Here is a 23142-nt window from a genome sequence, read left to right on the forward strand (position 1 = left end):
AACAAAAATCGAAAATTAGCGTCAAAAAATGACGAAGAATCTGCGGCAATGCCAATTTTGCAGAAGTGAAACGGAGATAAAGATTTACGGCTGCAACTCGAAAGCGATTCTCGAGGTTCTTGGAACAGTTGACATTCACGCAGCGGTTACTGTGAATAATAACATTATTGAACGCCGACGTAACTCCGTAAGCGCCACGCACGTTGCGTGAAATTTTCCGCGCGAGCTACCGTTTATTTGGTGACAAACGACGTCCAGGGTTTTGGCAACACAAGCGCGCCTTGCGTCAGACGTGGGAAAATCGAAAGTTATGCGAAAACCTCGTGGCCGAGCTGAGATTGCTGAAGGTCACAAGTAAGACGCGGTTTGCAAAATACCTAGAGGCGATTAATTTGATTCAACGGCTTGTCGGAACGATTACACGCAGGACACCTTCAAAATGGACGCAACCTTTGTAAAAGTGGACGAGTAAGGTAGAGAAAAAAGGCCCAAAACACTGGAATTTGGCGCAGCAAAAGGGCAAGTTAGTTTTGATTCAATGAACGTGAATCACTTTGTGTCAGAAAGCTGATTACAGGAAAGAAAAACGAACGATGTTTTCATCATGCTGGTTTAGCTGCAGGATTTTTTTTCTGCATCATCCTTCGGTTTCCAAGTATTTAAGGCAATGAATCGGAACATAGAAGCAGTTTCCAATTTGATTTCGCAACAAGAACTCAAGATGACGACGATCGTACAAATTATGGTGAGTAGAATGCGTCATAGAAGAGAAAATATCGTTGATGGTCTGTTGGTCATACTTAAAATTTTTAGACGATCTGCTGAAAGCACTGCAGAGTTTAAAGTCAGAGAAAGCAGCATTGTCCCTCATTTTTGTATGTCCTAGACAAGTTCAGGGAGCAGTGATGAAATGACAGTAGAAGGATTGAAGTAGATTGAAACTTAGTCATTTGTTATCCCAGCGTTTCGGCAAAACTATTTTCGACTACAGAGAAAACAGTGACTGCTTTTTACACAATTTCAATGGAATTTTTAGTTTTAATCCACAATCTTATGCATACATGTTCTATTGGTCGTACGTTATAGGTTTGTTGCACTATACAGTTGTTGTACTGTTGTTATATTTGTTGTATTTGAGCAGTACGTAAGATTGAAAGTGCTAAGTTTTAGCACACATATTTTCATATCCGGCTTAAGATCACGTGAATGTTTTTTTTTTACAAACAGGTCAACTTACATTGAAGAAAATTGTGTCTGAAATCAAATTTGTATTCAGAAAAGTTTTTATGTATCAGACGAGTGAGACCAAGCCGTACAGCCTGTAAGAAAATAGAAACAGAACAAAAACAAAGAAGTATGGAACAGGATGCTGTGAACAAAACAAGAGTTTTAGTACTGGATAAGAACCATCAACAGTAGAGAATGAACTGACAATCACTGTTTACCTTTTAAACTGTAAAACAGTAAAACCAAAGGATCCTTTGTTCAAACAGAATCAGCTGTTTTAGGTACAGGAATTTACTTTTAGTCCAACACTGTGAAAGTAAGGAATGCAGGTTTATAAACACAAATTCTTGCTGAAGCCCGATACCTACAATTTTTAAAATTCACCAAACAGTTTTGCCATATGTTTGAGGAACAATTACCGATGCAACAATAAACGTTAACAAATTTAATAAGTTCAGTTTTTATAAAAACACACAAATCAAGCTCGGTAAATCACATCTCGATGTTCTAGTAGGCATAACCTAAAAATTTGTACTGTTATTTTTGTGAAAGCGAGTTCACGTAAATTTCTTCTAAAACATTACAATCAACAAAAATAGATAGTAAATAACGTGATATAGCTTGAACCAGTGTGAGAAGCAAATAACAATATCACTTTGTCAGGCCCTCTTTTTTGCACAGATAAATATTTACGATAAAGTCAAAATCCCTAAAAAGCGTAAAATGTGAAACAAGACCACCAAATTAAATTAGTTTCCCACCATTGAAATGTGTTACAACAAAAGTACCTTTACTGACTTGATCCAGGCAGAAAAAAGTCTGAAAGAAGACAATTTACTTTGTACAGTAATTAACAATATCATACACCCTTGTGTACATGCATGTACATATGTATAGCCTGACATTTTTCTAATTTAAGTCGAAACTGAAACAAAAATCCACGTCTGATTGAAAAAAGTTTTTAATTGTGTTTTTTATCGACAGAAATTCACGTCAACTCTTCTTTTAATCCTTAACACAACGCAAGTTGTTCAACTCGCACAAGGAGTATCCCCAGTCAAAATAACCGACGATGCAAGGTGAAACATCATGTAGTGTTGGAAAACTAATATTGCTGTAAAAAGTAAAAAGCATTGGTTTACTTTTTTTACTGATTTTTAGTCACATTTACTGTGAAAGAATGACAACAATATTAACGAAGCATAGTTTATTTTTTGGTCCGTTATCTAGGTTTTATGCTGGTAAATGTTTTCTAGAGTAGAATATGCATTTTTGCGCACAAAAAATCATTCTAGGTTGATTAAAATCAGCCTTAGGCGGGATTCGAACCCATGACAGAATTCTGCCTCTCATGGATAGCTAATTACTCTGATTCCGTATCAGCTTATTTAGGGCCTGGTCAACTGTAATTTACTTGAATATAAACCGAAAAAGGACCTATTTTACATTATTATTAATTTTGTTTTGAACATGTTTGAAATGCCGTCTTACAATGTGCATTAGCTTTGAGTCAACGTTAAAAGACTATCATGATAAAAAGAACAATGATGTAGCCTACAATTTAAGTTAAGGCTATGTTTTTTTATTGATGATATGCAAACTACAATGCTTAAGGCGCAAAATCTAATTTCAAACAGGATAAACCAAAATCACATCGTCAAGGTTGCTGGTCAAACTGTGAAAATCAATTGATTTGTTAGCCTATAACGAGTTACAATAAAATTTGTCAACAGTGGCTTTGCGTGAAAACATAACTATTGCTTAGCTAATTTTCATTGTTACCATTAGTGTAAAAATCAAAACTGTGAAAATTGTATCAAGAAAAATCAATTTAGGTTAGCCTATAAAGGGAGACTAAAAATATTTACAGTATAACATGGATCTCAATCAATATTTATAGGTTGATAGATTGACAAACTCTGTATTTTTTAGATGCACAATAGTCCGTGGTCAAGAAACGATCGAAAAAGGTTTTGCCCGGTGGAAGGACGGCTTTGTGGTTTGTCCATTTGTCGATGTTGTTCCAATCGTGATCTGTTTACCGCGATGCAAGGATCCGGTCACGGGCGAACTGATGCTGAAGAAACTTTACCGCGCCGTAGAGGTGACGTACACAATGAACTTGACGCGTTACGACGGAACCTGGGGATTATACGAAGTCCCAGTGGCATGCGTTTGTGCAAAAAACCCGCGTCTCGCGTAAATCAATTCCCTTCCCACAGAAAAAAAGATGAACGGATAACCGAAGAGTAACACGTTTCCGAAACGGAAATGAAGAGTTTATGACGTCATAATCTTGACTGTGACGTTATAAGTGGCAAGCTGCAATGAGCGCAACTATTTGTTTTTAGTTGAGCGTTCAATCTCATATCCATATACGTTTACTTGTTTGTTTGTTATTTATCTTTTTGAGAGCAATGTCGATTTTTTTCTTTCTGCCGAAAAATGTGCTGCACTAAATTGTGACTGACATTTAAATTATTTAACTCGTCGCAGAATTGTGTTTTATTCTTCTCAGATATTTATGCCCGCAAAAACTTATCTATGTACTGTTATTAAATATATTTATCGCTTCAAACAACGCACGTTTGATCTATTTCGGAATTAACCTCATAGAGTTTCTGTTTACCAAAGCAGTCTGGTATATTGCACAGGAAAATTTCTGACAAACATTCGTGACAGAAGGGAAGTTGTTCCGTTAAACCGTTACTAATTTTGTGAGAGAGATTGTAATCATTGCTACTGGGGCTTTCGGCAGGAGCTAGTATTTATGGATTTGACCTTATAAGATATAGATAAAAAATTTGACACTTAAAAGTGCAGACCATGAATATTGTCATTAAACTTTGTGGCATGGGTTTTACGAATGTCAGATTTTCCGTTTAATGTGTGGTTTTTCGATGTCTTGATTGACGCCAACCCACAAATCCAATTACATTCCTTAACCTAAACAAGTTCAGTCTCAACGTTTGCAAATTTATCAGTCTATTAGAGGAATCTGTTTGTTTTAGCTCTTACAATACAACTTTAGATAGATGAAACTTTTTTTGTGATTAAAACATTGCGATGTGTGCAAGTAAAAGAGGCAAGCACAAAAGTAACCTTTACTGAGCCCTTTTTTTACCCAGAATGAATTTCGATTGGGTATGATAAGTCCAACAAAAACAAGATATGTTACAATTGCTTACTTGCGGTGTTACTAAATAAATCAATGTTTGAAAATTTTGGTCCTTGGGTTAGTTAGCGGTATGCAACATTAAATTTATACTGCTTTTTACGCCACCAAGTGAGCACAGATTTAAAATATAACTGCCGCAAAAGTCAGCAGGGAATTAAATTTGGTTGCAACGTTTAGTCATTCATCACGTGATATTAGTTGCTAATACAAAGCAAAATGATTTACGAATAACAATAATTGTTGAATGTAGCTGAGTTAAAAAACGTTTTTTTAACCACAATGAAGCTCAGTTAAACAGTAGAAAGAAAAAAAGTCATTGCGTTTGAGTGCACATGGGACTATGTTTCGGAAGCATCAGCCAATCAGATTGGCGCATTGCAACACGTGGTAATGTACAGGATCCAATCACAGCAGCAACATCAGGCACGTGATTTTTGGCATGAAATATTGATAAGACTACAAATTGAATGGCGGGCAATCGAATGAGGAGACGGTAGTTGTCCGACATACATTATTAATCTTTGTTTTAACACAGAGTGCTTTAGCGAGGCGGACATCAGAAACAAGGATTTAAAGCTGGTTGTAAAAAAATGGTGAACATTTGCAAGTCGAAAGTTTGGAGGTTAATTGTTTTGGCTCTTGCAAGCGATTAAGCAAGATGAAAGGTTACACGCGGAAAAGTTCAATAAATGATGTTGCTGTTAAGCTTTTTGTCAAAAATCATGCATTGGAAATCGGCTGTAGCGTAAAACTAGCTCTTATAGTAACTTTTATATTTGCTATTCGTTATGAATTTCTACGATTTAAGTAACATCGTTCCTAATATTTTTGTTTACTTTCTCAACAGATCTTTTTGTTTTGGAACTGTAAAAACAATCGTATGTTTCTGTCACATAACATAAACAACGTTTTAGTATCAGGCCAGAGCAAATAGCCTAACTTTCGCGCCAGTGGCCATCTCTGTTACGTAGTAGATTAATTGTGACGACATTTCAACGACTTCCCTCCACACATGAGCCATGACAGGAAAAGTTTTTCCCAGCAGTCAGCAGCGTTTACATACAGCAGCAAAGAGGAACTGTAGGTGAATGCGTTTGGCAATAAGGAAGCCTAAAGTGATGTCCGTGATAAATCAAGTTTTACATACATGACTGCGTGGAGTGCTGCTGAAAATATACACAACAGCATTGACCTGCAACAGAAATCTTTGAACACCATGAAAGTTTCGAACAGCAAGTTTTAACTACATTAGGTATTGGATAGTTAATTGCCAATTGAACAGTATATTTCAATTTATTGAAAATTGAACAGTGCACTAAAAAGAGTTGCTGGTTACTGGTTTTAAAGTTGACCTTGTAAAATTTGACTTGACCTTGTTGAGTTTGGAAAGCTAAATGAACTGATGTATACAGTGTTATGATTCTTATCTTTTGCAACATAACCGAAACCAAACAACAAAAAGACCAATAACCATAACATTCACAAAGTGCTGACTATAGATTAGTTTAGTAAACCGTTTAATAAGACTTGCAAGTTGCAGTTTATGGTAATTGGCTAAACATGTGGTATTAAGTAAGGGCTTTATTAACTGATGGCATTAACTTGACAGTCGAACTACAACAGATTATTCCAATGATGACAGTAAAGAACCAGTGTTTAAAAAAGCACATATTGTCACCTTTACAGTCGTTCTGCACTTACTTCCTTGAACGTCAGACTGCATTGTGACTGAACAAAAAGCAACCTTTGCACTGTGAAGTCACAATAACGACTTTGTGCCAATTGTCCTTTACCTGCTCCTTGCACAAAGCAACTGAGCTCTATATATACTTTAAAAAACGGGACCATGGCATCAGAAATTTGGAATTTTACTTCGCACCTAGGAAACTTGACTTTGCAGCTCTTGAAAGACAAACAGTGGACGAAGTTCCTGCATTAAAGAAGATTTAACAATGGAATAGAGCTTTTCAAAGTCAGTTTATTTGAGTAGCGTTCATGTGCTTGTTAGCTTCAGCGGTTAAATCGACATTCTTCCTTAGTTCAACAACCCCAAATACTTCATACTTGTCACTATATTTGCACAGTTGTTGTTAGTTCGGTTTGGACGGGTTGATTTTAGTGAATGACATTCACAGACATGTCTGTGCGATTGGTAGTTTGTTTGATATCAAGTAACAAGAAAAAGCAAGACAAGCAACTGCATTATGTAATAAAATGTTGGTTTCTTGACTATAAGTTGATGCTCTAACTTCGTGCATTAAACTGTGCCGTTTGGCAATGACAACAGAGTTTCGTCGGATTAAATTTCGTGGCATCCTTTTCCGGACTGTTTCCGTTTATAGCTGCCATGACAAATCACATGTCCTTACGTCACTTCTTCTGTGACGTCGCCTTTAGACTTTTGCGGGAGATTTTTTCGTTTCGCCGTGCCCGCTATTTGACGCATTGTTAAGTGTTGCTGTAGTCAATAGTTAAAGATTGGCTGGTTATTGTTGTTGTTTGAGAACTCATTCAATTGAAAGCAATTGTGACGTAACAGTTAATAACAAAGACTTGGAGGCGGTAAACACTTTCAAGTGTCTGTCAATGGCCATTGTTTACGAAATCTAGGTCACACTTACGACTTTAAGTAGCAAGACTGGTGGCCAATTTGAAACTTGCCAGTTCGCCATGTTGTTGTGAAGTGTGGAAGAAATGTGGTGTATTTTGTGTTTTGTTTTGTTGGTAGGAGTAGTTGTGTTTTTAGATCGCCACATGAGCTTTATGTCAGTTGAATTGCAAACATTCTGTACAGCGATATAGATTCTGACAATGAACAAATCAACTGGTCTTTCGGGATAGGCGTTTTCTGTTAAACTCATATTGTCAAATGCCGTATTTAACTATTTTTACGAGCCTCTTTAAAATAGAGTAGTATTGGAAAGTTTAATAAGTTACATCGTATCAATAGTCAAGTGTTTCTTGGTAAACTTTCTTAGAAGCAAATAATAACCCGATACCGGTAGAAGCAACTACCAGTTACTGCTTCGTAGTTACTGAAGGAGCACATTGTTTGATCCACAGTTATAGCTGGGAAAGCCGTTGGCTTCGTCAAAAGAAAAGTTTTCCCGGAGATTTTGGAGTTTAAAAGTTAACTGTAAAGTTTACCGCTGTTTACATTCCTTGTTTACAACCCCAAATAAAGAAAGCTATGTAACGAAAGGCAACTGTTATAAACCCAAGTCACTTAGTTAACAAACAAGTTACTATCAACAAACTTATTCATTGGGAGTAAAAAACTGCACGAAAGGCTTCCATAGTCAGTTAAAGGCGCTAGTAGATGCCTGGCGCCTGGAAAGCAGTTCACAAAGTTTCAGTGATGTATCCGTTTGTGTGTTGTTCGTCTGGTCTGTTGATCACAGTTGGTGGGTGCTAGGCTGTTCGACAAAACAGCATTTTCTCACTACTAAAGCGTGACGCCTATGCTTTCAGCCTTCCCCTGTCAGTTTGTGTGATAGTAGAGTACAGTAGTCAGCAACAGTTCAAGAAAAACAACTTGATTCAGAGGTCGTTTGTTTTGACTGACTGTAAGTGACACAGGAACTTGCTTGGTTGTTTGGTGAACAAGAACCGATCCTGTAACAAGGTTTGATTAAGTAACCAATCTAATCATGTACATGTACAAGGGCCACTTTGTCTTGCTCAGCATTCAGCACAGCATGATAGCGAACTTACTTTCTAAGGTCCAACTGTTCGTACAGCACCAAGCAGCATAGGAAAAGTTGCTGAGAGAAGAAGTAGGTTACTGTTTTATCAGGGCAGTATCATAGCCAATTTTATACGATAGTGCTTGTCAATTCATTTAAATCCCGTTTCTACAGTCGAGGTTACATTTTTTGCGTTATGAAAGTGAACATTTGCCCCTAATGAATTTCAGCTATGCATGAGTTTCCCTTAGACCAAGTTATTTGCATACGTCTCTTTGAAACATCACAAAGGTATTTGTTTGCTCATTAAACATTTTATTTGCTCATAGCACCAACAACCTAGAGTCCTAGACAGAGCTTCTGAAACACGTGAAGACGTAAAACGACAGGCAATGATGTGAATGATTGATTTTGTGAACGCCTCGAGCTATCACTTGAGAGGTCGTCCTTCGGAAACACCGAACTCTGATATCTACGTTTACTTTGCCATTTCTTAGAGATAAATTATACAAAGCTGAAGCGAGACTGTATGTAAATATTCAAAGGGTTGGTCGTGTAATTGAAATTGCCAATTTGCTGGCCTTTACATATACACTGAAAGCGGTACAGAATTACAGCTTAGTGCTACTTTATCAAAGACAGTGGAAAGAGTAGTTTAAGAGTGAAATCAAAGACAACGCTTATTTGGTTTATTTGTGTGGCTTTATTTTTTTATTATTCTTACTTAGTCACCACAGCATACTAGTCTCAAGTCCACAAAAGTTGTATTCACGTATTGTATTTCGTTCTAACTTAAAACGGTTTTACTCAAGTTAAAATAAATCAATCAACAGTTCTTGCTACCAAGGCAAGAATGCCTACTGGTTGGTAGAGCTGTCAGGCTTTTACTTGGCTCTGTTTAAATACCAGGTCTATATTGACTAGTTTAATTTGCAGAGTGCACCGTGTTTGTACAAGCATAATATGGATTTGTAGTGGGTGGAGTGAGCTCTTTGCCCAACGTAGTCGCGCAGTTCATCATACTAAAGTACAAGATATCTATCAAAGACAAAAACCTAAAGAAAAAAGACTTCTACTGCTGTGAAAATTTGGGTCAGCAAAGTGCAGATAACATAGGGACGTTATTGCGTCTTGAGCAGTTTAATGTATGCCACCAATCTGAAAACGCACTAAAGACAGGCCCATAGAGATTAATTGAACCAGTTTTTACATTCCGCAATATGGTTGATATTAAACATTGATTAAAACGCCCAAATTGATGCAAAGACCTTAAACCCTTGGCTGGACGAAGCCGTTTTGAAATGCCTTTCAATCATCAACGTAACAACAAACGTGTTCATTGTTTTTCAATCATCGTTGTAACAGCTATTGTTTTTGAACTAAACCATGTAATGCAAAAGTCAGGCATCAAGCATGAAACCGCTTCTTTGTGACGTCGATAAAAGTGATAATGCGGCGCGGTATTGATCCTTGTTACGTCACCACCTGTTTTTGCTAGCTAATCAATCGAGTCGGACGCTTTATTGATCACAGGTCACTAAGATGGAATGATTTATAATGAAATGATCACGCTATAAACAGCCTTGTCGTTTCAAGTAACAGTTTGGTGCTAGGTCAAGTCTTAGTTCTGTAGTTGCTTTATAAGTCAGACAAAACTGCAGTCTTTAGTTTGGAGAAAAAGGTTAGACAAATACTGTACTCCCTTCCTACATATTTTAAACATTGTCAAAAACGAATTAGAACTGTTTTGGCCTGCTGCCAGTGTTGCTGTTAAAAGCATTTTGCAGCATTTTAACGACTGCAGAAAAAACAGCAATTTCGCAGAAAAGAAAATTTTAAACGGCTGTAAAAATAATTTGGAACTGTTTTTGCCTGCAGCTAGTGTTGCTGTTCAATAGCATTTTGCGGCATTTTAACTTTAAAACCTACATATGTTATGTTTTTGCAGGCGATTTATAATAACGGGCCTAACTGAATAAGGTGAAACAAAGCCTTAAAGGAGCAAAGGGCTACGTTTTGCTCATTTGTTTGAAATGAGGCTAACAATGCCATGTGTTTTCCTTGTTATGTTTTCTGGATTGGTCTCATACACGATTATTGCCATTGTCTTCTCGAAAAGCGAATACTACAAACGCAGGTATGTTGGTCAGCCTTTGAACTGGCAGAAATTTTATGCACCATTGCACATACTGATTGGTTGACCAGTTTCTGATTTCTCATAAGTTCGCATGGGTGTAACCTTCGAAAATGCAATTACGCGTGTCAAAACGTTAAGCTTGTACTTATTAGCTATTCTGTTCGTTTCAGTTTAAAACAAAGTTTAAAATGTGGTCTGTATAGCCATTACGACAATAAATTTGGCCTTAACCCAAAATATTCGTTGTATAAATTGGAAAATAATGTTGGTTTTGTCAATATGTTTTGCCGAAAATACATCATACAAACAGTAAACAGTATATTTAGCAACGTTACCATGTGTTTTCCGTTTAACAGGTTGTCGTACGACCCGTTAATGTTTGGATACATTAACCCAAGACCGCCAAACAGCTACCTGCGTGAACCCAGAAAACTACTCGAGCATGTCTGCGACAAAGACCCTTGTTTACAAAACAAAAGTAAGGACAATGATAAACGAATGCAAAGCAATTATGTTTCTACTGTTTGAAAATTGCCAGTAGCTCTTAAAAAGGTACAGCCCCTGGCTATGAATCACAAGACAGTTGATTGGAGTGTATTATAAAAACATCCATGCCTTTAAGTTAAGTGTATTTTAATAATCAACTCAAGCCCTATGATATTATACATGACAAGTTGTTGCGTTTTAACTTGAACAAAAGACAACATTAGGGTTAATCAACAACGTTGGAAATTGAAATACTATGACCGAGTACAGGAATCAATGCCTATACCCTTGAGGGCTACTGTAGTTTGCATCATAACAATAGTGGTTATAATATCTCTTACACTTATAGCATCTGATATTGATTTTTACGTTTTGAGTGCCATTATAGCGAAGGCCTGGCCCTCTTATGTGGCTGTTGTTACTATGAAAAGGCGTTGACAGCGATTTTTAATAACGTTTTATTGTGCCTTGAATCTGGAAAACGCCACAGATTTGTATAATATTTAACTAAATTCCTGTAAATGTGATTTATTGCGTTTTATAATCACATGACTTAAATTGTACTTTTAAAACCGAATAGCAAACACTTAAATTTATCTATATGTCTGTGTTATGAAACTAAAGACCAGTTGACTACAATGTGACCTAATGGTGGTTTGAAAGCAAATGCCCAGTAAGTAGAACAAGGTGCTTAAATTTCACATGCTTTCTGAATATGCTTGCAAAGCTTACGCAAAAGCAAAAGTTAGAACGTCTTGGTGTATATATGTCGTTAAAATATTTTTCCTGAGAAATTCGTTTCGTGGAAACACTGTGCACGTTATGGAATGTTAAACCTCTTATGACGCAACAGGGCATGCAATGTGACGTAGAGGTCATCGGGGAATATAATTTAATTACCTTGTTTCTAATTACGTTGGCCATGATTTCACCTTCAACGAAGCATCACAGATCGATTCCAAAGAAACGAGTTAGCTTACAATACATTTCACCCAGCAGGTGGTCAAAGTACATTGAGTACAAATTATTCAAACGCATGACCAGTGTAAACCGTTGGAGTTGCAATTCTAACATGTGAACTGTAAACTTATGGCCTTACTCGCAGGACATACGGCTCTTTTTTAAATGTAATATTTTTAAAAATAAGCAGAATTGCGTTTCTGGCGCACTTTCCACTATTTAATGCGGTCCGCAGTACAAATAGGTTTTAAAAGGAAGTCGTCGTTTTCAAAGAAACAGTCACAAATTAAAGTCTCGCAGAACTTTCCAAGAAATAACTGTACAGAACCAAATGTTATAATATCAACTTACGTTGTATGAGGCAACTGTTGTCAGCTCTTTTTGTCATCAGATGTGGTTTTGGTATATATGAAATCGCCAGACTAACGGAAAGCCATCGGTTCGTCATTTCCATAAATTTTGACAGATTGGGCTCCATTGATAATAGAAAAGTGGTAGCCTACTGTCAGCTGTTCGGTAAATGAATCTACTTGGGCATCTCATTTATATCCAGACCATTTAGTTTTTGGCCCAACCTTAACTGTTCAATGTACAGGCTTCATGCAAACGCCAGCTACTTAAAATATGCAATTTAACTTAATTTTAAAGTTAATTACGGGTTATCAGAACATATTCCACAAATTGCATGGGTTGAATGATATATTGCTGGTTTGCCCGTGAAAAAAAAGGTAAATTGGAAAAACGAAAAACAAGGGTGTTTGACAAGCACTGCCCCGTATAGGCGTAAAATAAAATATATGTGGACTTTAATGTCACAATAATATGAATTGTTTATCCAAAATTCGCGATAAGACGTTGTTACGGAATTTAAACTATTAAGACAAGACAGAAATGGGCATAACAAAACTCATAATTGAGCAATAATGCACTGTATCTGGTATGAGGCGAAACACTTGGACTCTTAAGATATTCTTCTTAGCTCCACATGGTTAACGCTTAGATTTTTTCTGGATATCAAAAACCCTGTATATAAACCACACATTTATTTGTTCAGGTGTAAACTTCACGCTGGTGACCTTTATCAAGTCCAAGGCCAACTACTTTCAGCGCAGGGAGTTACTCCGTCGCACGTGGAACGCTGTGAGTTACATGAACGGTGGCAGATTTGAGGCGGTTTTCCTGATGGGCAAAACCTCTCATCCGGCCACTCTAAACCTGCTTGATGTGGAGGAGGAACGATATGGGGATATTTTACAATACGACGGGCCTGATGATTACGAGTATGTAGTAACTATGGTATTCATGGCAAACATTCTGACACGAAACATGCAAGTTATTCTATTTGTAAAAAAATAACGTTTCGACACTTCTTATGTCATTGAACATTTCGTTTAAGTATGTCCTAAGAATTGTGGAAACTTTATGTTTTATACAAGTATGTTGGCTTCTCTTTTTTTGTCATGATCTTAAAAGTCTTCAAGTGTGTACCCAGTATAAACATACAATACAAAATTGTCTGGTATCCAAATAAAAACGAGTATGTTCAACTTTTTCGTCAATTTGAATTCGGATAAAGCGTCTTGGCTAAAACTATTAAAAAATCTTCACTGGTACGAATTTCTTTGTCGACCATGTGTACAGAAAACATTTAACGCTCAAAATTAGACTTAAGTAAGTTAATGTAGGTATTAGGGTTTCTTCAACAAATTGCAACGAACGCACCCAAAATGGCACTAAATAAATACAACCTTTTACAAGAGGTCACACAAGTTTATCTACAAGCCAAATATCACACCGAAGTTTGTTCAAATATCACTTCTTGCTGCTTTTTGTCCTAATCCTACACTTACTCATGAATAACGCATCACTGTTCTTTCATTTGCAGCCTGATGCCCTACAAAGTCCTTGCGGGAATGGAATGGGCATCCAAACATTTGCCAAGCAACACTCTATACGCGTCGGCCGACGACGATTTTCTGATTGACATCAGGAAAATGACGCATTCCATTCAAGAAGTGATGCTGAACGCGACCAAAAGATACAACTCAACTCTACCAATCATGTGTATGTTCATCAAAGGTTTAGAGGAAAAACCTTTAAGGGTGCAAGGCTGGAAGTGGTACGTTTCATACGACGAGTACCGACCCAATATTTACCCTCCTTACTGCCACGGAGGCATGTACGTCATGTCGTTACCCTTGGCAAAAGACCTCTACAATACGTCACTAGTGGCGCCCATGTTACGTCTGGATGACGTATGGATTACGGGAATATTACGTCGCAGATTAAATTTTTCCGATCACTTGGTGCTGAAAATGCCGGAAGTGACGAAACACTTTGGTTCCGTTAATGACGCGGTCCGCGCTGCTATGAGCAAAAAGTGGGATGAGATGAAACGGACGTTCGAAAATACGACTCAGTGCCAATGTACTTTATGATGTCACATAACGGTTTATGACGTAATAACCAAAGAAGGGGCCGGTTGAGCCAAGGATTTAAAGGTCAAGCAGGGTGAAAAGGTTCTTCAACTGCATTTGAGTCATGGTGTCGATATCACAAGTATGGCTGGTTTGACGGGGATATACGTATTTATACACAGTCCTGCAATACCGGGTACATTAGACCGATGCCCGTTGTGTCGTATTATGTTATGTTTCTGACCTCAGGATATTGCCTCACTTTTTTAAACGCAATAATACGCTGATTATGTGAATTCACAAGCAAAAATGCTACTCAGATGCAAACAGTCATTTTAGCTCGATCAGCCTTTTTTAACAAAACAAATACTTTTAACAAATATTTTCTCTTTAATATACCAGGCTACAAAACTAAATCGTGTTTTAAAACTGCTACCTGTCATTTAGATCGCATTGAGCTCATATGAATTTGAAACTTGTTTTGGCAAAAACAAACAAACTGACAAAATGTACTTTATAACGAATTTCGAACTACAAAGCCAAAACTACGTCCGGACGATTTTTTACAGTTTTTAGCGCTATTACCGCAAGTGGTGCGTTTTAGACAAATGTTGTATTTTTGTTACGTCGCCTTTATCAAGTGTTAAACTATCGTGAACTACTTCGTACTTTTTTGCTAAATTGCAAATGAAATGTTGTCATATTAACCCAGCGTTTTGTGTGTATCTAAATGCGAACAGGCCTAAATTGTTTCTACCATTACGTCAAAACCGAAGTTGGTGTTTATCATTTATTTTTTACACAAATTTAAAGTTCGGTCTTCTCCAGTGGTTTCAAAGTATGTAACAGCGCCACCCTGGGGCCGTTTGCAATCATAAAAGGGTTACTCAAGATCAAATTGATATTTTGGGGTGCTGCAAGTTAGATACATTGAACAAAAAGTTTTGATGCTTATGTGTTTAAATGACCAGTGTTAGCAATTTGATCATTTTTTGCAATAATGAATACTTCCAACTTGATAATCTGGTTTATTCCCAGTAAATAAAAATTTTGCTGCTGTCAGGGAGCGGTACTGTTTTGAGGACCACTGGTTTAAATGGTTAAAGGCAGTTTTTACTATATTGCAACGGAGTAATACGATTTATAGTTAAGATGTATTGTGCTTGAAGCAAAATACACCATGGGCCAAGTTGTACACAAGATAAGCTAAACATTTTACCAAATTTATTTACCTAGGCATCGTTAAAGTAAATCATTTTGGTGTCTTTATGCGCAAACGTAATTTGAAGAAAAAACGCTTTTTGTGTGTTTTATTGCGTCTCTTTTCTTAACAAATCATTTTGTACCTCCCAGACTTTTGTTTGTGCTTGAAACTTCAATGAAAATAAGTTATTTTTGACTTTTCATTTTTAACATTGTTCTATCAATATGCGTTTTCAAAATTTTGTACTTGGTGTTATTGCATATTTTAAGACCTTGAAAAGTTGTCAATTGTGCTGACTGCCCAACTTTCCATGTGCTATGGTTTACATTTTTGTTTCTACTTTCTTGTCGAATACACCAAAGGCAAATCACGCCTCTTTTTATTGATAATATTAGTCGAATAGCATATTTGGTTACGAAACATAAATTGGATCACGCATTGTTTTTGGTGATGGGTGACCAACCTGAATTGCTGGTTAACGGTTCTGCTTATGCAAACCTATGCGGCCAAATGTTATGATCAATATCATGCAGTGGCGGCCGTGTATTAATGAAAAAGTATTTTACAAGGAAACGGTTATGAGCACAAGAGGGAGCCGAAGTAGCATACGGAAATAAACATCACATAAACACAAAAAAATGTCGGTGCCTGGGATGGTCTTCTTTATTCAACATTGCTTGAATTCAACTCATTTTCCATAAATTGTTTTTTGTGTCAATTCAATGCTGTTGAACACAATCTGTTAATGCACAGAAAAAGAAGAATTTCACCTAACTTATGACGTAAATTGTACAGCCAGATTATTTAACATTGCACCGCTATTATAAACTAAAAACATAAACTTTTTAGATAAGATTTGGCAATACAAGGCCATGTTGTTTATCAATATTATTGCAATACTTTTCAGTACACTTATAGAAACATGCAATAATTAAAAATACCCTTTGGTTCAATCCTTGTGAACAGAATTGTTATTTATTTATTCTTTTGAATTTGGCAAGAAAACGATACAAGCAGTGGAAGGATTAATTTTTTTCGGCCAGTTCTGTTACAAAAAATCTATTGACAGTCACCAGTAATGCTAACCGGTTCGCTGATCTCATAAAATTTCGTGAGACGGTTCTATAGAACCGGTGCGAACCGGCTGAATCCCACCAATGGATACATGGTACTGGTTGACAGGATTCGACGGTTATAACCACCTGTTCCCAACAAGTAATTCTCACGTGAAAATACAGATAATAAATTTGTACAATATCAATACTTACTGTACAGCAAACTGTTTTTTGTTGTTGCTTAGGACATTTTTACAGTTTGTTGCAAGTTTTGCTTTACTGCATATTGAACCTTAAACTGTAACGTGGAAAGTAAACCGTGCAGTCGCATAATTCAGTTATTAGCAAGAAAAACTTGCCTAATTGCGTTTAACCGAAATCATCTGAAGCATTGTCTGCAACCAGTTGTGTAAGCTAAAAAAACACAAGAACGGTTTTTGGGGACGGACGTTACGCATCAATGCAAGCATCGTTTTGCCAAATCGATTACCGTTTCATGAACAATTCGTTTTCACGCTTTTACTCCAAGGGTATTTAGGTTAGAACAACGTAAGGGCGAGAAAAATACGGAAATACTTGTGAAAGCAAACACTTTTTGAATTTCAAAGTGTTGCTGTCAAAGTCTAAAAACTTCCTTAACTCGGTTGTTGTCAGATGCAACAAAACAACTGAAACATATTAGGAAGCATAGTTTAACGTCATTTAACACACTCGAAAAACAGGACTGGGCATTGACAATGTAGAAATGTCAATAGGATTTTCCTTATAGTCGTAAAACTTTGTAAATTGTAAGTTCAAAAGTGACCAAGGTACAAAAAAAAATATAACTAATAAATTAGCAGGTTTAATGCAGACTCATGGAGTTTTTACTGGACCGAAAAAGGGAACAAAAAGACAACGTATTTTCATAAAACGAACAAACTGTAATAATTTGAAGTGTTACTGATGTAATTGAAAAGGGATTAGTAAAAAAAAGTGCCTTAAGCAGATTTCATTGTAGAAAAACAGCAAAATTTTAGTTACAATGCAAACCAAAAGTAAATCACAAACTAACAAACATATGTCAAAGTGTTGTGATATAATCTTGACAAGAAAACTAAATACAATACTGCTTGTGAGTTTAAATATCTGTCGACACAAGCAAAACAACAAATAATTATTTATACGGTCGCACTTTTGAGGTGTTATCGGGCAGTAACACAACAAATATTACGTAATGAAGATCAGAATATAGGCGAACACGTACGAACTTGAAACCCAATGGCTGCAGTGAGTAAAAATTAGTCTTCAAAGTCCAATCCTTGCCACAATGTACTGTGCTAATGAATGATCTAAATCAGTGATTCTTAACCTTTTTATGTTTGTTATCCTAAGATATTTACTCCCTTTCCGAAAATTAAGAATATATGACGTCACTGAAAGATGACGTCATAAAATAAAAATTAGTGATACCCTTGAAAATTGTTTAATTACCTACAGGTTAAGAACCACTGTTTTAAATGGACAACAGTCGCGTAAAAAGCCGAAACAAATGTTTAGTGGGAGCAACACAAACACTTTTTTACCAATAGATACATATTAGGGAAATAGTGTGGGGGAAAAATGACCACAACAGGAATTAAATACAAAATCATGAAACTAAAGACATCGAAATACGAAATATAAGCACCAAGAACGATCTGAAATTTGAAATGTCTTTTCAAATATTGTAGGAAAAATCGCCGATTTCAGCCAAGTAATATTGAACTAAAAGTGATTATACTGCAAAGTATTGGAATTATGATGAAACTTTACTGCATTATTACAAAACAAAGGCTATGTGTCATAATCATCGAAAACTGCAGGCTTATTTCAAGCCATGTCAAGTGTACCCAAACTAAGATTTAGTTTTATTTTGCTATTGTTAAGCACGATACAGTGTTACACGGCAGATTTGGAATGGTGCTTTTAAAAAGCGTTACAAAAAGTGGATGTGAGATTATAATGAACACAAACATGATTTGAGACTGAATAAAAGTCAAATCCATTTGATGGTAAAAGTGATATCTTCGAAAAAATATTTCAAACGCGTTACCATAAAAACTCTACGGCAAAATTAAACGCACCAACTTATAAATATTGTTGAATATCGTTGGTAAAGTTGGTAGTGCATTGGGTCAAGCAAAGCACATTATGCATAGAAACAAACCGGATTTGGGTGATGCATGGGAAAACAACAATCAAACACAATGAGTTCATCAGCAATGCGTCACAATGTTGAACAAAGGGGGTAAACGCGTCTGGTCATTGTTTGGTAACAGTTAGTGACAACAGAAAACAGAATCAGTCCATTGTGTCACAAAAATAATGCAATGAAACAAATATGAACAGACACATATATGTAGTTACTGCAAATTGGGTATAAAGTATCTAAAGTTTTAAGGCAACAATAAGAAACTAATGGACAAACAACTATATAACAGGGTTAAGCGTAATTAATTAGTTACATAATTCAGTATAAACTCTAAAAATACCAAACATGAAAATGCAAGCCAAAATTTTGACATGTTTGAACAACCCCGTTGTCATGGTACATAATCACATGACAAAATATACAAAATGTTTTATTTGACCGTCATTATCTAAAAAAACAAAAATAATAATGCTAAGTTGCAGCTATATTCGCTAGCACGTACAAACTCGAAACCGATCTTTAAAAGTTTTGTAGAGATTATTCCATTCATCGTTCATTAAACCCCGCTTTCCGATGTCGCCTTTCCCGTAAAAACCGTTCAAGTGTCCGCCAGGGTTGCTAGGGGAACGAAAAATCATTTCGTCAGGCATTCCAATCTTCTGACGTAATATGCCGGTAATCCACACGTCATCAACCGGAAGTGGGTCAACTGTTCTCGAGAGTTCGTAAAGTTGTCCGACCACTCGAACGGAAGTGGTGTAAAATCCACCGTGACAATATGGAGGGAACACCGTCCATCGATACAGAAGCTTTGAAAGATACCATTTTGCAGATTCCCCACGCATTGGGGATTCTTTCGGCCCGAAAATAAAGCCGCACATGATTGGGAACTCAGGCCATTTTTTCTTCTCGATTTGTTTGAATCCATTGTCAACATCATCTTTTAAACCTCCCAGATTCACCATGAAGTCGTCGTCTGATGAGGAGTAGAGATAATCTCCTGGGAGGTTATTTGAAGCCCACTGCATTCCAGCAAGCGTCTTTTGAGCGATGTTTCTGCAATGAACATATACAGTTTAAATGATTTGTCTAACAATAGTGCTCTCAAACAATTTACTTAAATACAGCCACTGAATCATATAGTACGCGGGGCATATTAAAGACGCCTTAATAATCCTGGCGTACTATGATTTATCGATAGTGATCGCTGGTCTGCATCGACGCTTCAGGGCTGATCCCAGTATCAATATGTTCATACAGCCACTGATTTAGACTTTTTTGCCCTGAAATTTTCCACAGTCATGAATTATTGACCCTGAATCGTTGTTTACTTGCAAAATGATTTTACTGATAAAACAACATTTACTAATTAAAAACGACATTTACAAATTAATTTGCTAGTTTTATCCAGAATATCAGAGCCCCCAATCAGATACCAAAGGAAAAAAATACTTCCACACAAGACAGCATTTTAATGCACTTTAAGCATTGGATCACGGTTAAAACTTTCAGACAAAATTTGCACTCCCTGATTTTATTTTCTGCCTTGTTTTTGACTGCTCCAGACAGCAAAGTTAAACTTTTTTAGCAGAAAATTGCCAATTCAAATTTGCAGACAGGACATAAAAAGGCCAACCCCCACAACATGTGTCATATTTACTTGTAGTCATCAGGCCCGTCAAACTGGAGTATGTCTCCAAATCTTTCTTGTTCTTCAACCAGTATATTATTCCGTCCAGTATTCTCAATTTTCCCGACAACGAACACAACATGGAACCTTGCAGGACCGACTGAACCGACGGACCCCCAAGTGCGACGTAAAATTCCTCGACGCTGGAAGTTTCCAACCGTCGTTTTAACGAAAATCACCATTGTCCAAGTTTTGTCTAAAATTTTGAATTGTTTAAAACTTTCTGTAATTTGGCTAAACCAATTCACTCAAGTAGTACAATTGTGCAGAGTAAAGGTCTATTTTAAACGAGTGGACCACCAGCAGCAAATCTTACACATAAATTTCTGTTTGTACAAATTTCTGCAATTTGCTTCCCTTTTTTCGTCACGTTTTTATAAATTTCCTGTTTTTTCACGCAGAGGTCACGCACGGTGTAAGTAGCCACGGTTTTTCAGGGTAAAGCCTTTCATATTACGCCTGAGTTATTTTCGTTTCCACGACAAACGACATTTTCTGAACGACCTCTTGTTCCACACAGAGTTTTATTGATTTTTTAGGGACTGAGGCGTTAGAATACGAAACAATGTATACATTGAAGCCGCAGGAAAAGACTCAGACAACAACACAATCGTTTTAGGGCTGTTTGACATAGGTTAGGTCCAGCAACTGACTACATAGCAAGTTTATTGTATTTAAAATAAAATATTGACACAGAATGAAAAGTCAGGTCCAAATCAAGCCTGTTTTTGTGATGAAATCTAAGCCCGAACCCGGCCCGAAAAGCCAGGCCCAACGTACAATTCTAGTGTAGCTTTTAACAGCCACTTTGCCCATGATACAGTATCTATCTCAAGTTTTATTACAGTTGTTGATACTGTTTGCAATACAAATACAAACACTGCTCGATTGAACACAGATAATTTACTCACTTACTGCTCCCATGCATTCTGTGCGCGCACAGGAGTCGTTTTCAATGAATATCGGCTCCTTCAAAAACGTCAAAGGCGGTTTAATTGTGACGTAATACAAAGGCATTGGCGGCATTGTCACTGTGACGTCGACAAGTTGTGTGGAATTTATGACTTTTGTGATATTGTTGTAAACAATCCTGGTCATTGTGCAAAGTCTGCGAGATGAAAAAAAAGTTAAAATTCAAACAGGGCAAACAGGAAGTTGTTCAAGCGGAAAGCAGTCTTCCTTCCGTGAATAACAGCATCGATTTTCCAGCCTATTATCACAACAAATATTGAGACGTCGGTTAACTGGTCGCCAATTTACGAGGCAGGGAGGCATTTTGTGCCATAAAAATACACGCACGCATAGAATTTTATAGGGTTGCTATAACAAGCCAAAACGTCGTAAAATACCAACGTCTCCCTACAGTCAATACTGGAGCCCTTGATATATATTACGCCTGAAAACCAAAAAGGTTTTTATTTTAAACGTTTATGTTTGCACTCTTTTGACAAAATGTCTTCAATAATCACAGTTTTTTTACCACTGCACAAGTTACCTTTTCGTTTGCAAGTTTATGCATTGAACAATACCACACTAACTTAGTTTGTACATTTTCACACATTCATTAACTTTATATGTTGCAAAATATATTTACCTGGTATTCAAGTGCTGGTCGTGAAAGAAAAAGATTGTCATCGTTACAAAGATGGCACAACCAGCCATCGGAAAAAAAGTTTTCCAAGCCGTACTTGGCATCTTGACAACCAAGACGCAACAAAATTCTACTCTAACATGTTTATCTTATATTTCTAAGCTATCTGCAGGTAAAAAAAAAACATAGTATATAAGAACACGTCTATGGCTTGTACAGCATAATGTTTTTAAACCAGTTTTATGCAAAAACATTGATATCGGCTTCGTTTATTGTTTTGTAATAATACGAATGTAATGGCGTAGACCTCTAGCTGCTCAAGTACAATACAGTAGTTGGGTGTGAGCTTGTTCACGGAAATGCACCTTCATAAAATTTCGTTTAGTGTTCCGCAAAATAATATTTACACATACTGATTTCGGTGGCTTAAAAGGTTGTATGAAACACCTTTATCTTTCTATAATCAGCCCACAAGTTATAAAACAAAAACTGACAACAATGTATTTAGGGAGCTTGTAAACGCCCAGACGGAAAACAAAAGATGGTAATAAGTTAATTGGTAAGCAATGGTTGATTAGTTATCTGGTCACAACAATGCGTCTTCAATAAGAAAATTTCCAAGTGTTCGATTTGAATCAGTACAGTGCTGTGCTGTTTTTGCAAGCTTAAGCCGTTTAGTGTATTAAGTTGGGTTCAATCGGGATTGGATTGCTGAATCGTGACTGGCTAACGAAGCGAGTTTAGGGCGAAAAATGTTGCTGCACAGTTGCAGCATTTACACCACAGAAACGATGTAGGATAAACTGGAAAAATCTAACTTCGTTGAAATGTTTGAATACCGAAACACCACTAACACTCGGCTATGAAACGTTTTGTGGTACAATCGTTATGTTTGTGGCCAAACCACATAGTACCTTTGCTTGAAAGATATTCCAACCCCGACAACACAGTGAACTAAAACTTGCTTAAACGTGGTAATGACCTTAGCCAAATAAAACTTTCGGAATAAAATGCACAAGTTGATCTCGAGGGCGTAGGCAGCAGCAAAAATGCAAAACAAACACATGGAACAGCCGTAAGAAAATCTTGAATCACTAAACAATGAAAGACAAAGGTCTTTGTGAAATTTGCATCACCCAAGAAGCGCCGGCCATTCATGGCTCACTAAAAGCTAATCTGCTGTAAAAAAAAGTAGGAAGCTTGCATGAAACAAACACTGGTTACAACTTTGTATAGTCAACTACGGTAGTCAACTTTATAATTCACTTGCAAGATATTCTAACGTGCGTAATTATAAGTTACAAACTAACCGAGGATTAAGAATACCTTCAGACAACA

The 23142-nt window shown here is 36.7% G+C and overlaps 3 protein-coding genes across 3 annotated transcripts; 2 read left to right on the top strand and 1 right to left on the bottom strand.

The window, feature by feature from the left end:
- The first annotated feature begins 328 nt into the window (after positions 1–328).
- On the top strand, positions 329–3808 carry LOC145204883 (uncharacterized). Its single transcript, XM_080077494.1, has 3 exons — positions 329–745; positions 2212–2306; positions 3160–3808. The coding sequence occupies exons 1-3, from the start codon at positions 668–670 to the stop codon at positions 3428–3430; spliced, it is 444 nt and encodes a 147-aa protein (XP_079933620.1). The 5' UTR covers positions 329–667; the 3' UTR covers positions 3431–3808.
- Positions 3809–10003: 6195 nt separating this feature from the next.
- Positions 10004–15665, top strand: LOC145204012 (beta-1,3-galactosyltransferase 5-like). The gene is made up of 4 exons (XM_080076407.1): positions 10004–10228; positions 10585–10706; positions 12729–12954; positions 13560–15665. The coding sequence occupies exons 1-4, from the start codon at positions 10125–10127 to the stop codon at positions 14110–14112; spliced, it is 1005 nt and encodes a 334-aa protein (XP_079932533.1). The 5' UTR covers positions 10004–10124; the 3' UTR covers positions 14113–15665.
- Positions 15666–15823: 158 nt separating this feature from the next.
- Positions 15824–21990, bottom strand: LOC145204011 (beta-1,3-galactosyltransferase 5-like). The gene is made up of 4 exons (XM_080076405.1): positions 21808–21990; positions 21125–21321; positions 20184–20409; positions 15824–19579 (listed from the first exon to the last, which is right to left on the bottom strand). Exons 1-4 carry the CDS (start codon positions 21906–21908, stop codon positions 19015–19017), a joined length of 1089 nt encoding a protein of 362 aa, XP_079932531.1. The 5' UTR covers positions 21909–21990; the 3' UTR covers positions 15824–19014.
- Positions 21991–23142: the final 1152 nt, after the last annotated feature.

Source organism: Phallusia mammillata, chromosome 8 (genome assembly GCF_965637545.1).
Source record: "Phallusia mammillata chromosome 8, kaPhaMamm4.hap1.1, whole genome shotgun sequence".
NCBI classification, from domain to species: domain Eukaryota; kingdom Metazoa; phylum Chordata; class Ascidiacea; order Phlebobranchia; family Ascidiidae; genus Phallusia; species Phallusia mammillata.

Bases quoted from the DNA above. Each gene is read 5' to 3' on its own strand.
- LOC145204883 (XM_080077494.1), top strand. From the start codon at position 668: ATGAATCGGAACATAGAAGCAGTTTCCAATTTGATTTCGCAACAAGAA. The intron at 746-2,211 runs GTGAGTAGAATG...TTTTATCGACAG, and splicing joins CGACGATCGTACAAATTATG to AAATTCACGTCAACTCTTCT. The intron at 2,307-3,159 runs GTGAAACATCAT...TGTATTTTTTAG, and splicing joins AAAATAACCGACGATGCAAG to ATGCACAATAGTCCGTGGTC.
- LOC145204012 (XM_080076407.1), top strand. From the start codon at position 10,125: ATGAGGCTAACAATGCCATGTGTTTTCCTTGTTATGTTTTCTGGATTG. The intron at 10,229-10,584 runs GTATGTTGGTCA...TCCGTTTAACAG, and splicing joins AGCGAATACTACAAACGCAG to GTTGTCGTACGACCCGTTAA. The intron at 10,707-12,728 runs GTAAGGACAATG...TTATTTGTTCAG, and splicing joins CCCTTGTTTACAAAACAAAA to GTGTAAACTTCACGCTGGTG.
- LOC145204011 (XM_080076405.1), bottom strand. From the start codon at position 21,908: ATGCCAAGTACGGCTTGGAAAACTTTTTTTCCGATGGCTGGTTGTGCC. The intron at 21,322-21,807 runs GTAAATATATTT...TTCATCTCGCAG, and splicing joins GACCAGCACTTGAATACCAG to ACTTTGCACAATGACCAGGA. The intron at 19,580-20,183 runs GTAAATATGACA...TGTTCATTGCAG, and splicing joins GACGGGCCTGATGACTACAA to AAACATCGCTCAAAAGACGC.